At 41.5% G+C, this 14,696-nt stretch overlaps 1 protein-coding gene across 3 annotated transcripts in view; it reads left to right on the top strand.

Annotated features, from left to right (window-relative positions):
* The window catches only part of LOC121442262 (dihydropyrimidinase-related protein 3-like), a 111,204-nt gene that overhangs the window by 71,314 nt on the left and 25,194 nt on the right, over positions 1 to 14,696 (top strand). For all 3 annotated transcript variants that reach the window (XM_041643743.1, XM_041643745.1, XM_041643744.1), the window contains 4 exons: positions 3,784 to 3,872; positions 5,683 to 5,867; positions 10,644 to 10,808; positions 14,271 to 14,332. In XM_041643743.1, coding sequence (XP_041499677.1) covers positions 3,784 to 3,872; positions 5,683 to 5,867; positions 10,644 to 10,808; positions 14,271 to 14,332 — 501 coding nt within the window. The remainder of the gene's footprint in view (positions 1 to 3,783; positions 3,873 to 5,682; positions 5,868 to 10,643; positions 10,809 to 14,270; positions 14,333 to 14,696) is intronic.

The following is a 14,696-nucleotide window of genomic DNA, read 5'->3' as shown; positions in this document are numbered from 1 at the left end:
AGTGTTAAATAGTTTGCCTAGGCTTCCCTTTATAATGTAGCCCTTGTATATGGGAATAAAACACGTCAAGTGGGTTGTTGTGGGTGAAATGGAGAACAAGCTGTAGAGTCCCCAGGGAACGTGTACGTTTGTGACCTGTGAGTTCAACTTTTCGTATTTCTGCTCTGCATAATGAAGACAAGTAATAATAATAAACAATAACAACACCGATAACCCATGTATCAGGGCCCTGATCTCCACCTCTGAAACTTACACCAGCTCTATTATTTGTTTTTGAACTCTCTTTAGTTCCTCATCATTAATCCAGAAAGGGTTTATCTAATGACCACTTGAAGAGTGTCCAGTGATGTGCTCTCAGTGGTGTTGATTCTCCTTGGATCCCCTCCTGCTATCCTAGTGTGAACATCAAGGAAGGCCATCCAGAGAGCTGTTGCCCCTTTGCTGATGTTTGGTGCTCGTCAAGGATAATGGATTTTTTACCACACCAGGAGTCCAGGGCATAGGATTTTCAGGTGGTTCCCGTTTCCAATTTAGTTCAGGTAGAACATGGCCCCTCTACAAACACCAGTTCAGCACAGCTTTTTGCCTAAATTATAAAGAAGAACAGCGGCAATGAACTTGTACAGTTACCATGATTACTTCTTCAGGAAGTTCCTATGGGAAATGTTGCCCTCACAGACACACAGAACTGTCCATTTATTCCGGGTATTGCTCTGTGCCTTTGCTGTAGGCTGGCTAGTGGTTGTGTTAGAGCCCTGTGTGGAAATCACAAAATGTAGATTTTGTAGACAGACCAGTGACTAGGAATGGGTACTTTCTCATGCATACTCTAGTTTGGAAGCACAGACCTAGAGCAAACTCATAATCTTGCAGTATTGTTGAAGCAGTAAACAACAAGAGCCGTCTTGATTTTTTGTTTGTTTGGTTTTTCTTTTTAAATTGATTTAATTTATTTTGAGACAGTTTCACCATGTTGCTCTGGCTGACCTGGAAGCTGTTATGTAGACCAGGCTGGCCTTGAACTCACAGAGATCTACCTGCCCTGCCTCCCAAGTGCTAGCGTTTAAAGCACCATACCTGGCCCAGTTTTTCTCTCTTTGAAGTTTAATGCTACAGCCAAGTCATATAATTTCTGAGTCATATGCCTTTCTACTACATTGACAAAATACAATCCCTCGCACATCTCTCTCTCTCCATCTCTCTCTCTCTCTCTCTCTCTCTCTCTCTCTTTCCTTTTTTTTTATTTTTTGATCAAAATACAACAGTTCTTTAATGAAGGTTAAAAGATCAAAAGGTTCATGTTCCCAAGATGAACCATTAACAGTCTAACCATTAACATCTGCCTCTGTAGAGCATTAGAATAGTGCCCTACTGATTAAAGCAGAAGTAGGTAAAATCTACAGGAGAGTTGGAAAAGGGCATTAGCAGGGAGAACCTTCCTGACAAGAGGCTTGGCAAAGACGGTGGCTTTTAGATGTCAGGTGAATTCGCAAGAAGGCAGAGAGACCCTTTCTCAAGGGCATTCGAGCCCGATGTATAACAAGAATTCCTTGTTTATAGTTTTAGCACTACTCTAAATATGAGACAATGCAGAATCAGAAGTGGGTAGACATGTTGGCAGAACCCAGAACAGGAGGCGCGTATAGACCATGCATAGTGGGGCTTCGTATTTGACCTCCATGCTGCTGCTTTGTTTCATATGAAGAGTTCTTCTAAGTATTTCAGTAATTAGTATCTTAAAAAAAACTGCTCCCCTGCTGATAAGATATGATGAAACTTCTTATTGTCATGCAATAATTGGCATCAGAAGTTAAGAGGTAATTTTCTTTATCCCACTTGGGGCCCAAGTGCCATCTGTCATTTTACAGCCTTGATCACAACTTTCATGACTGAGTCTGGAAGTCATCTGTTAATGTGACTTCCTTCTCTGAATCTTCCTTCTCTTTGAAAGCTGTGTTCTCCAACAGGGGACAGAGAGTGAACTTCAGAGCAAGAGTTAAATGGTTCTGACTGGGAAACATTTTGACCTTGACCCTGGTCCATATCCTAAGCTAATAGTTCTCAACCTGTGGGTTGTGACCCCATTAGGGGTCAAAGAACACTTTTATCAGGGTCATCTAGGACCATATGCATATCAGATATTTACATTACTATTCATAACAGTAGCAAGCTCACCGTTATGAAGTAGCAACAAAAATAATTTATGGTTGGGGTCACTACAACATTAGGAACTGTGTTAAAGAGTCACAGCATTAGGAAGGTTGAGAACCACTTTAAGCGCTGGAGTCAAGAAGAACATCATCTTTGAACACTGAAACATAGAACTGCATTTTCCACATTGTCCTCCTGCCTCTTCTTATAATCTTTCCATGTGTCTCCATGTATTTTCGCTAAAACTTAAACTCTTGGCAATCCCAGCTTGAGCTCATTCCATTGGCCTCCTTGAACACAAAGTTTCTCTAGATTGACTGTTTTTCCAAGAAACCTTTTTTTTTTAACCTCAAGACCTTGATACACGTTATCCATTCTACAAAACATCTCCATTGCCATCCCATGTAGATTCCCTTCTCCTTACTAGACCTTTCCTAGTTTCTGCCTAAAGTAGAAACCCTTCCCTGGGTCCTATGACAACTGAATCTAGTTTTACATTGTAATTGATCAGTTATTACTAAACTCCCCACTTCTGTTCCATGGAGGCAGGAACCTCCTGAGTCTGTTCTACAGCTTCACTTTCCCCACATATGTAATTGTAAGTAATTATTTGTTGAACCAGTGGGGCGTGATGGACAGATGGATGGATGGGTAGATAGTTGGGAGGATGGATGGGTGGATGGATAAAGTAGAAGTCTATAAACTGAACTCTTCACCAACTCCAACCAAGGTAATTCCCATCCATGCTGCAGCTCTACTCAACCAATCTTCTGGAAAAACTTTTTTGGCCTTATTTCAACAAAGGCACAGCTCACAGCCTTGTACTCCATCTTCATCCATAAGCTCACACTTCATCTGCATTCATTCAGTCTATAACCTGCAGTACTGACTGGTTTGGTGTTCATCTGGTGTACAAAATATACATGTGAATTTTGTGACCACCCATAGAGCATATTTTCATTGTTCAACGTTGGATCACTCTTAAATTTCACTTAAGTTGTAATTGTTTTAAACAGTTTATTATTCTAATGATTAAAGCAAAAACAGAGTACATTCATTCATAGTCAAAGTAGATCATATAGTTGTGTGAAAAATGTCCTTATGAAACTCAGTACTATGTATCATGTATATTAAAACAGAAAAAGTAAAATAGATTAAGAGACTGGGAGAAATACTGAATAAAATGAAGCAAATCTAAATTATACCTAATTTATCTTTTTTCCAAGTTAAATAAGCACAATAAAATTTTTGTCTTTTTCCCAACAGTGGTTTTCTTACACTTTACAACTTTGTAATCTAACAGAATTGTTATGTAATGTGGACTTAGTGCTTCATTATAACAATATAGGTAATACACATTTTGTGTATACACAAATGTATATACACAAATACACATATTTGTGTATATATTATGTGACACCTTTCAGATGCAGGGGGTGAAACACTGGAATAATTTGAATTAGAACTGGATCCCAACAAATGTATCACATTCAAATGTAATGCACTAAGCATTCAGAGGTCATTTACCAATTGTCTTCTTGCGAAATGTATAAAAGAATGAGTTGGGAACACCTTGGACACATCCTTCTCCTAGGTACTATGACAGTGACTCGTGTTGTCCTTCTTTTCCAGAGTGACCGTCTCCTAATCAAGGGAGGAAGAATCGTCAACGATGATCAGTCCTTTTATGCTGATATTTACATGGAGGATGGCTTGATAAAGTATGTACATGAAAACTTCTCCTTTTCTACTTCCACTCTGCCTAAGAAGGAGCTTTAATTTCCTAAATAAGCTGAAAACACTGAATTTTGTCAAAAAAAAAAATCCTTCTAAGGACCCCTTTGAGAAAATTGTATTAAATGGAATACCAGGGGCATAGAATTCAGAGTGAGCGATTGTTAATTACAACAGCATGTTTATTGATCCCTAATGAGCTTAATAGTATTTTGTGGGCTCAGTAGAGATTAACTTTTAATCTATACAACTCCAATGAGGAGCTATTGCATTTTACAACCTAAAAGAATTGGGCCACGGTGAGACTAAATAATAACTTGGCTATGGCTAGTAACTGGAAGAGCCAAGGCCATGAATCCAGGTGTTCTCCATCTGAAGCACACCTACACAGGGAGGGCGTGGCTTCCGGCAGAAGAATGGTTAAATGAGGAGATGGAAGCTGAGATTTCAGAGATCACTGTGATCTTTATAAGTATGTGGCAGGAAAGTAGATGAGGTATTTCTGTTCTGGATAGGGTATTAACGTTAGTTGCAAAAATGAGTGAAACGTTATATATAAATACATAAAAATACATCACATGGGCCCATCAATTCTTCATCCTCTTGGTTCTTAGTTTCTCATGGAAGAAGAACTAAGAAAAAGCACAACAGAACTGGCCAATATCTGGACCAGAGTAGAATTGCAATCTGAGGCTGCATTTTTCCCACCGTGTGTTTTGAGTTTTGGTGGCCTTGGAATTGCCCAATGCTAATGCGGTCAAGTTGAACTCTTAGACACGTCAGGAATACATTAGCTGTGAAGCTAGAGTTTGCTGGTCAGTGATGGATTTTTTTACTACCCCAAGAGAATCCTTTTAGCCATGCACAGAAGAAAAAGTACTCATACCACAAATAGTGGGTTACCCATGTGTGCAAACTAGGAGACATTTCATGTTAATATAAACTGTGACTCCTAGGTCTACTCTCCGGACAGACTTGACCAGATGCCTTGACCAAAGCTATAAAATAAAGCAATGTTGCAAGTAGTGACCTGCAAGCAGCATTGTGAGGTATAGGTATCACATTCCTTGTGAGGTGTACCTTTGAAACACTCCCTGATTTATCTCCTCCCCACCCCCATTCCTTGCTGGAATGCGCTAAAGTTTCCTGGATCACACTGTATCTTAGGGAGATTGTCATAATCATCTTTCTTAGTCTGACGCCTCTATTAAGATACTGACAGTGCAAAAAGCAGTGGGTGTAGGTGAGATCTGAGTGTGTGACTCTTCCCTTGTGAATCTGCAGTGAGAAACCATTGGCTGACCAGGGAAGTGTGGGATAAGAAAAAGAAGCTGGAGGTGGGGGATGACTCAAGCCAAGGTCCTTCACTCGGGCACCAGAAAATCATCTTAGAAGATAACTAAGCTCCCACGCCTGTTGTTGTACTGCATCTTTATCTTCTTCTGTTGCTCCTAACAGCCATGTGTTCTTCACAGTCTTCACAGCTTCCGTCAGGGTCATCCCACACCACGAAAAGAGCAAAGCGAAGGAAATAATGAAAATGGTTATGTAAAAATACTAGTCACATGTTATAATCTAAATTTTGGCAACCCATTGATTTTGATACAAAACCATAACACAAGGCCCATGCAGATAATTTCATGTCAACAAAAATAGTTTTGTATACACAGCTATCTACCTTTGCTTAAAGATTACCAGACTTGTGACTTTGAAGATCCGGTGTCTAAAACCCTTACATCCTATGCTTGTCTTGAGGGTGGCTCTTTTTTAATTGTCAGTGTTCCTCTGTCTCCTCAGGCAAATTGGAGACAATCTGATTGTCCCTGGAGGTGTGAAGACCATCGAAGCCAATGGGAAGATGGTGATCCCTGGAGGCATTGATGTCCACACTCACTTCCAGATGCCTTACAAGGGAATGACCACAGTGGACGATTTCTTCCAAGGGACGAAGGCTGCCTTAGCGGGTGGCACTACCATGATCAGTAAGTCCCCAAACTAGACCTATTCCTGCTGGCCAAACGCCTGCCCTCCGTTAATACTAACACCAGACACACTTCTCTCAATTTGGTTTGTGAATTTATGTTCCTGGAGGTGGTTACTCTTAGGAAATCTGCCAACTCTCTGTAATTACCCAAAGGAGATCCATGAGTCTCATGACCCATGAAAGCAACTGAGAGATAAGTTGGAAAGAGTGATCACTGAGACTTGGGTATTAGCGGTCCTCGGTGAATTTAGTGTTGTTGGATCTTTGCTGTATTTTGACCATTTTGTATCTTTAAGGTTAGCAAAGCTGTGAGTGGTTTCCTTTACTTATTTTTGTTTTGTTTTGCTTCTGGTAACTACTAATTCTGAGGAAACTTGGGAAGTGGCATGTCCTTGGATTACTGAACCCATAGCATTCCAGGCAGCCCTTCCTGTCCCAAGGAATCTCAATGAACTGGGTCCTGGCCCGGAGCTAGCCTCAAACTCGGGAACAGAGCACTGTTTACTTAACATCATATTCCTCTACCCACAGGCACAGAGCAGCTTGAGCCAGAATTCCAGTCTGTCTTGACCTTCCTTTTGGTTCAACCACTAGCAGCAGTCAAATTTAGATAGGATATAGAAACCCAGAAAAATTGCAACAAGCCATAAAAAGTGCAGTCCAGGGAGATCTGAGCTTTTCTTCCAGCTGATGGGAGGGTGTAAACTGACATCTGAGAAGCCATCTGTCCAGGAAAGCCCTCGTGTCCTTGAATACATGAGTAATGTAGCTGGGTGCATTTAAGTTCCGATCAGTGCACTTAGGCTCCTTTGACAGAGGAAACGCATGATCTTGGCTTTGGCTTGGCTGGTTGCCCTCTAGAGGAGGAATTGGGCCTGTTCTGCAGGTCTGTCTTGTTCCTCACACTTGGTCTAGTGAATGGGCAGAGGGAAAGTCAGAGATCTAGGTGAGGAATAAAGCTTACAAGGAGCCACAGATGCATGCTTGCCCTTCAGAAATAACTTATAGATTCTAGACATACAGAAAGCAAAGGATACATGCAACCCTATGTCATGTTAATGTGTAGTTTCCAATTTAACAAGAGGATCACAATACTTGTACCGTATTTCAAGCTGCCAGTTTTTACTAAGTCATGGATTGTGAATGCCTTCCTCTTTTTTGTTCAATTCTACCACCGGTTTTGAAACGGACGTCTTTTGTCATTCTGTGAAAGTTTCTCTATGTTTTTAAACAAACTTCTAATTTTTTTCAACTTTAGTCCCTTGCAGTTTTTCATTTACATAAATGCATTAGCGAACATCCTAGAAGCTGACAGCTACAACATATTCCTAGGTATGATTTTGGGGCATAGGATAATTATTGAGTTAGGTCTAAAAAAATGTCCATATTTTTGATACATATTTCAATGTCAATCTCAGACTAGTTGAACCAATAATATGCTTTAACTCAGCTGCCTTTGGGGCATTAGTGAGGATGGAGCTTTTGCCCAACCCTTACAATAGTAGCAGCAATTATGTAAAAATATGTAACATTCATGGATGCAGGGGGAAGAATTAGTTTGAACTCAAAGAAACTAATTCCTGTTAACTGTGGCCACTCGTGCCTGCAGTACATTGTAGACAGAGTTTCTGTCCCACCTGATTCCACAGCCCATCTGTTATTAATTATATTAATTATAGTATATTATAAACTGTTGGGCCTTTTAGCTGAAGCTAATTGTTAACTAACTCTTACAGCTTAAATTAACCCATAATTCTTGTTTATGTTTAGCCACATGACTTGGTGTCTTTTATCAGGGAGGCATCATCTTGCTTCCTCTGTGTCTGGCTGGTGACTGCAGACTGAGTCTTTTCTTTTTCCAGAATTCTCCTAGTCTGTCATCTTGCCTATATTTCCTGCCTGGCTATTGGCCAATCAGCATTTTATTAAACCAAAATGAATGACAAATCTTTCAGGATACAAAAGTATTATCCCACAGCACTGCCTCTTTTTTTCTTTTCAAAACAAGAACTCTAAATCAAATTTCTTTTGTTTGATTTTTTTTTTCCTGACCATTATCTATAACAACTTGTAACGAATACTCTAAACAAAGACAAACGTCTATAACCCATTTTTGGGGGGACAGAGGGTGTGGTTTTCTGGGCTACTTCCTGGTGATTGGGGGTTATGGGCACACAAAGAAAATTTAGGATTATAGTCACGTCATGACTGCAGTATCCTGTGAAGTTTGATCATCTCATCCAGCAGTCTTGAAGCTGTTCTGGTGCAGAACTCAGAGGAAACTGCAAGAGAGGTCCTCTGAGATGTTGGATCATCTGAGCCATCTACTCTTATTGGAGATTCTTTAGGGGGTCTTCCTCAATCAAACCTGATTTTTCTTGACCCATAATTAATTTACAGCCTCTCATTTCCTGTGGAAACAAAAGCAAAACCTCTTCTTAAAAGTACCATATCTTTTAAATTAAATTTTGAAATCAAGGCATTTTCAAAATATATAGGTGAGATTAATCCAGCAGTATTTATAATTGAATGTCTTTTAGCAGCTACTGCACCATGATCAGCTGTCAAGGAATTAAAAGACAACACAACAGCATAAAGTATTTTCCATCTTTATATGTCTTTTTTTTTTACTCTACTTGTTTTATTTTTATTTTTAATTTTTTGGGAATTTATTTATTTATTTAAGATTTCTGTCTCTTCTCTGCCACCGCCTCCCATTTCCCTCCCCTTCCCCCAATTAAGTCCCCCTCCCTCTTCAGCTCAAAGAGCAATCAGGGTTCCCTGCCCTGTGGGAAGTCCAAGGACCACCCACCTCCATCCAGGTCTGGTAAGGTGAGCATCCAAACTGCCTAGGCTCCCACAAAGGCAGTACATGCAGTATAATTAGAGATCCTAGAGAAGCTAAATAAGAAGGAGAACCCAAAGAAAAACATATAGGCATCCTCCTGAATATTAACCTTCATCGGGCAATGAAAGGAGACAGAGACAGAGACCCACATTGGAGCACGGGACAGAAATCTCAAGGTCCAAATCAGGAGCAGAAGGAGAGAGAGCACGAGCAAGGAACTCAGGACCACGAGGGGTGCACCCACACACTGAGAGAATGGGGATGTTCTATTGGGAACTTACCAAGGCCAGCTGGCCTGGGTCTGAAAAAGCCTGGGATAAAACCGGACTCTCTGAACATAGCGGACAATGAGGACTACTGAGAATCCAAGAACAATTTTTAGGTTTTTTTGAGACAGGGTTTCTCTGTTTTCTTTGACTGTGCTGAATCTCACTCTGGAGACCAGGCTGACCTAACTCACAGAGATCCACCTGCCTCTGCCTCACAAGTGCTGGGATTAAAGGTGTGTGCCACCACACCCAAATATTTTTCTTCTTTAAAAGGACTTTCTCTATCCTTTTTCTTTTCTCTTCCCAGCCTACGTATATTTTTTAAACATACTGTAAACCGTTTAGAGGTTTGTTTTTGGTTTTTATTTTTCTCTGAATATGTCTTTTCTGTATGTCTCTATCTTTTTCTCACCGCATGAGTCTTTCGTCTGCTAACTGACATGATTATAGTTAAAGTCACGGCTTTGGAGGCTGGATCCACCTCATCCATGGTTTCCTGAGAGTCTAGCTTCATGGAGGAGGTACTGGTAGGAGCCACATATTTTTACCACAACTCTGTAGAGTTTCTAGGTCTGTGGCACCACCAAGAAGCATGCTAGTGGCTGCTCTTAAACAACATTTAAGTGTTTGGGTGTGGGGACTCCTAAAAGAGCTGCAAAGTTTTTGCTGCTAACACTGAGTCAGGAAGCCTCTCTTAAAGGAGACACTCTTGCCTCCAGCAAACAGTGCCTACCCAAGAAAATGCTGCTACCAAGAAACCATGCTTAACTCTGTTTTTTTGGATTTCCTTTTTTTTTTGTTTGTTTGTGTGTGTGTGTGTGTGTGTGTGTGTGTGTGTGTCTAGAATTCCTTCCCAAGCTCTCTTAGGTTTTTGAGGGTGTGGTTGCCCCACGTTGGTCCCATCTGTAGTAGGAGTTTCTGTCCCACCTGGTTCCATAGCCACTCAGTGCCAAAGAAACACACAGAGGATTATATTAATTATAAACTATTGGGCCTTTTAACTGAGGCTTATTATTAACTACCTCTTACAGCTTAAATTAACCCATAATTCTTGTTTGTGTTTAATCACATGACTTGGTATTTTTTATCAGTGAGCCACTCTCATCTTGCTTCCTCTGTGTCTGACTGGTGACTGCAGACTGAGCTTTTCCTCTTCCCAGAATTCTCCTAGTCTGCTGTTCCCCTATACTTCCTGCCTGGCTTTTGGCCAATCAGCATTTTATTAGACCAATATGAATGACAAGTCTTAGAGGGTACAAAAGCAATGCATCTAGAACTCTTTCTCTCCAGGGAAGGGAACACAACTTTTGTCACTAATGGAGACTCAGTCTCATGGCACGTACTCATCTAACACATATTAACGTTTAGTATGTGCCAGGTATCAGCAGCACTTTATATACATCTTATGACTTAATCACACAGCAAACTCAGAGGCAAACAGCTCTCATAACCTATATCTACTTAAAACCCATTTAAAGAAGAGAAAACTGAGGTTTTGGAAAGCTAATAATTTGTCCCAAGTCCTGATGTTAGATATCTAAATCACTGATATCTTCGAAGGCACCAAGATACAGAGGCTGCAAGAGGGAACAAATTTGCCAGGTTTGGGGAAGAACCACACTGTTCTGAGTTTGAACATCTGGCCCTCATCTTTCAGTTGACCATGTGGTACCCGAACCTGAGTCTAGCCTGACCGAGGCCTACGAGAAGTGGCGTGAGTGGGCTGATGGGAAGAGCTGCTGTGACTACGCTTTGCACGTGGACATCACCCACTGGAACGACAGCGTGAAGCAGGAAGTGCAGAACCTCAGCAGAGACAAAGGTGAGCCCAGCACGCTCTCCAGCCTCCTCCTGTGTCTAGGCTGCCATGTCCATCCTTCCCACAGTGTCCTGCTCACGTGAGTCACTCCCCTAGTTTAGAGACTGGTCCCTTAAGCATGAGGGAGGGCTGAGTGTGGGGCTTTCTAGAGTGTGGGCACTCTATACTTTTATGCAGCTTCACTTACATTTAACAGGATCCTCTTGGGATAAGTAGTGTTAGTCACTTTGAAGATGGAAAACCACAGGGTCAGAGTAACTGCCCGGGATCACATTTGGTGAACAATAGAGCAATCCAGAGATGATGATCACCTCCAGGAATATCCTAGTTTTGTTTCTATTGCTGTGATTAAGCATCATGACGAAAAGCAACTAGAGGAGGAAAAGATTCGTTCATCATTGCTGAAAGTCAGAACATGAACTCAAGCAGGGCAGAAACCTAGAGACAGGAACTGAAGTACAAGGCTGGGAGAAGCAACACTTACTGGCTTGCTTCTCATGACTTGCTCAGCCTTCTTACAGCACATCGGACAGCCAGCCCAGGGATGGCACTGTCCACACTTAGCTGGTGCTTCCCACATCAACCGTAACAAATCAAGAAAATGCAGCACAGGCTTGCCCACAGGTAAAGGTATTTTCTCAGTCAAGGTTCCCTGCTCCAAAGTGACTGTAACTTGAATCAAGTTGACTTTAACCAGCACAATACAAGATTGCCAGTTTTGTAGAGGGAAAAACTGAGGCAAGGTGACTGATCCAACCTGAAGTCACATCACTAAGAAAACTGAGAGCAAGAATTTCTAACCCAAGTCAGTTTTATTCAAGACCAAACTATTAATATTATTTAATAACGACATTCTCAAGAAAGGCAAAGATATGTCAGGAGCAAGGGAAAGATTGATCTTCTCGTTAGGAATGAAAATATGTTCCTGCAGTCCTGCAGTATGTCCCCAGCCTGTGTGTGTGTGTGTGTGTGTGTGTGTGTGTGTGTGTGTGTTGTTGGAGGGGGTCCTCTCTCTAAGAAGATGATTTTAGTTTCTTAGATTCTTGTGTCTTCTGCTTCTCCCTATGTTCTGATCATCATATATTCAGCACCCACAGGAACATATATACTTATGAAAATATGTAAGGGGATTTAGGAACTCAGAGATGGATAAGCCTCTGCTGAAGGCCCAGTGCAAAAGGAAGCAGTCCAAGGAAAGGCAGCAGCATGGATGCTGAAAGCACATGACCTGTCTGGTCACTGTGCAAGGACTTCAGGAGAACGTGGTGTATCTATATGGAGAGGAGAGTATGCTCCCTTAGAGTTATGTTTTTTCTTTCTATCCCTTGCTGCACCCCATAAATCCCAACCCTTGGTTACACAAAACACGCCCTTAGCCCCTCCCTTTTCTTGTTTTGTCTGTCAGTAGAAAATTCAGTGATTTAACCAGCACACAGGGTCTGGGTCATTCTAAGAATGACTTAGAGGCTTTTGGAAAGGGGAATGTTGTGGATATCTTCCCTGAGCTGACCCATGCTGAGTAGGGACATTCTTGAACTATAAACCACTTTTGGCTGGGGCAACTGTGAGCTAAGTTGACCCTAATTGTTCAACCAAAATTATTTTCCTTTCCTCAAAATGATTTTCTGTTCTACCATTCCATCTACCTATTTATTTTGAGAGAAAATCAATAGATCTTTTCCAATAATGCTGATGGCTTAGGTATTTAAGTACAAGGCATGAATTCCTATCTGTCCCCATTTGCTTCAGTAGTTCACTGAGGCCAGGTTTCACATGCGTTTTTGTTTCTACATTTGAAATTTAGGTAGTGTTATGTGGAAGAGTCAGTCTTAGTTGATGTTGTGTTGCTGTGACAACATCATGATCAAGGCAACTTCCAGAAAACATTTAGCTGAGGCTGGCTCACAGTCTCTGAGGTTTACAGCATCTTCGTTGTGGTGAAAGGCATGGCAGCATGCAGAAGGATCTGGTGCTGGAGAAGGAGCTGAGAGTTCTACATCCAGATCAGCTTGCAACACGAGGAGAAAGACACTGCGCCTGGCTTGACCATTTGAAACCCCAAAGCCTACCCAGACTGACACATTTCCTCCAAGGCCACACCTACTCCAACAAGACCACACCTTAATCCCTGTCACTAATCCCCACAACCTAATGACCAAGCAATCAAGTAATTGAACCTGTGGGAGCATTCCTGTTCAAAGCACCACAATGAGTATATAGTCAGCACCCTTTTATTATAAAAATCCAGAGTATTTCTAGGTTAAAAAAACTAAATTTATTCTTTTACCCATTTTTCCCCCTAGATAGGGAGACACAGTTCCTCTGTGTAGTTTGGCTGTGCTGGAACTCACTCTGTAGAGCAGGCTAGCCTTGAACTCATAGAGATCCACCTGCCCTTGACTCTCAGATTAAATTTCAGACTGTTGAGATTAAAGGTGTGTGCCACAACCACCTGGTTTATTCTTGAAGTAAATTATAGAGAATGGAGGGTAAATAACATACTCACAAAACATGCATACACTCTGTGTATGTGTGCATGCCTCTGTTCATGTGCTGCACATGGCTGTATTCAAAAGTACAGTTTCAGTAACAGAAAATACATAATGTAGTATATGTCTGCTATGTCTTAGAAACAAATAGTTAGGGATTGAGAGATATAGGATTCAGGTTTTATTTTATTTTGATATAGGGCCTTACTGACTGGCCTGATACTTTTTATGTAGTCCAGTCCACATCAAACTTATGAGGTATAACAAGGGATAGAAAGAATAATTCATGGGAATCTTTCTGTCTCTGCTTCCCCAGTGATAGGATTAAATGCTTGTCCCGTCACCCAGACATCACTCAGAAGAAGTTTTTAATGTTAGTTTTAATGTCGTCTTTCTCTTAGGCACCTCACCCTCCAACCTAGTATATAACCAGTCGTTCACCAAATAGTGAAATAAGCCCATTCCCATGAAGACCAAATGCTTGCCTCCCAGGGACTAAAACCCTTTAAAAAGTGTTGCCTCCTTTGGTGGTGATCCGCTACCTGATGAGGAGGGAGTTGTGTTTCCAATGTATAGGGAGGAAAGGGAAGCCCAGAAGTTAAGCATTCCCAACTCATTGTTGCATCCAAGTGTTGTAACCCCTGGTGTCTAGGCACAGCTGGTGTGCTATTGTGATTTCCTTGGTGTCTGCTTCCCCGAACAAACTGAAAGTTATTGATCTTCTGAATTGGAGTGCTGGGAACTGGGGTTAGCAAAGGATACAGAAGGCAACATGATTCTTCAAGGAAACAGTATATGAACTATTGATTTTACAGGGCAAATGATGGCATGATAAGATGGGGCATTCAGAATGTCTCCCTTCTGTTGGGCAGGCACCTGATCTGTGTGCTCAGGGCCAATGGATGAAAGCCATGAGAGGTGGCAGTGATATTAATGTCGTCTTTTTCCTGATTTCCTTCCTTCCCTTGTCTTGCAGGTGTTAACTCCTTCATGGTTTACATGGCCTACAAGGATCTATATCAAGTGTCAAACACAGAGGTAGCAACCCATTTGGCTGTGTCGTTTGGATTATCTGCATGCATGGGTTTCCTACTGTTGCTGATGACCTTTGCCCTAGAAAATGGGTCAACTTGGTTACTGTGGAGGGTCTTGATATCAGGCCGTCTACTGACGAATGAAGTGACTTATTGCTTGCACTGCATTTTAAAGAAGTTAATGGGCAAAGCAGAGAGGAACGTGAATTTCTACTAGCAACAGTTGTCTTGAAGTATAAGGGGAAAGTTCTTGTCTCCAAACTGCTCACAAACCTGGTGAATATGTGTAGTTCTCTGCTTCATAAGGCCAGGCGGGCTTCCTGCTATTGGCACCAGCTTGACTGTAACCATTGGCCTGCCCCAAGGAA

The sequence above is a fragment of the Microtus oregoni genome, unplaced genomic scaffold (assembly GCF_018167655.1).
Source record: "Microtus oregoni isolate MIOR12 unplaced genomic scaffold, Mior012 000088F_ref0000325, whole genome shotgun sequence".
Taxonomy (NCBI): Eukaryota; Metazoa; Chordata; class Mammalia; order Rodentia; family Cricetidae; genus Microtus; species Microtus oregoni.
Note: the sequence above shows the minus strand (reverse complement) of the source record. Positions and strands in the feature narration are given on the sequence as shown.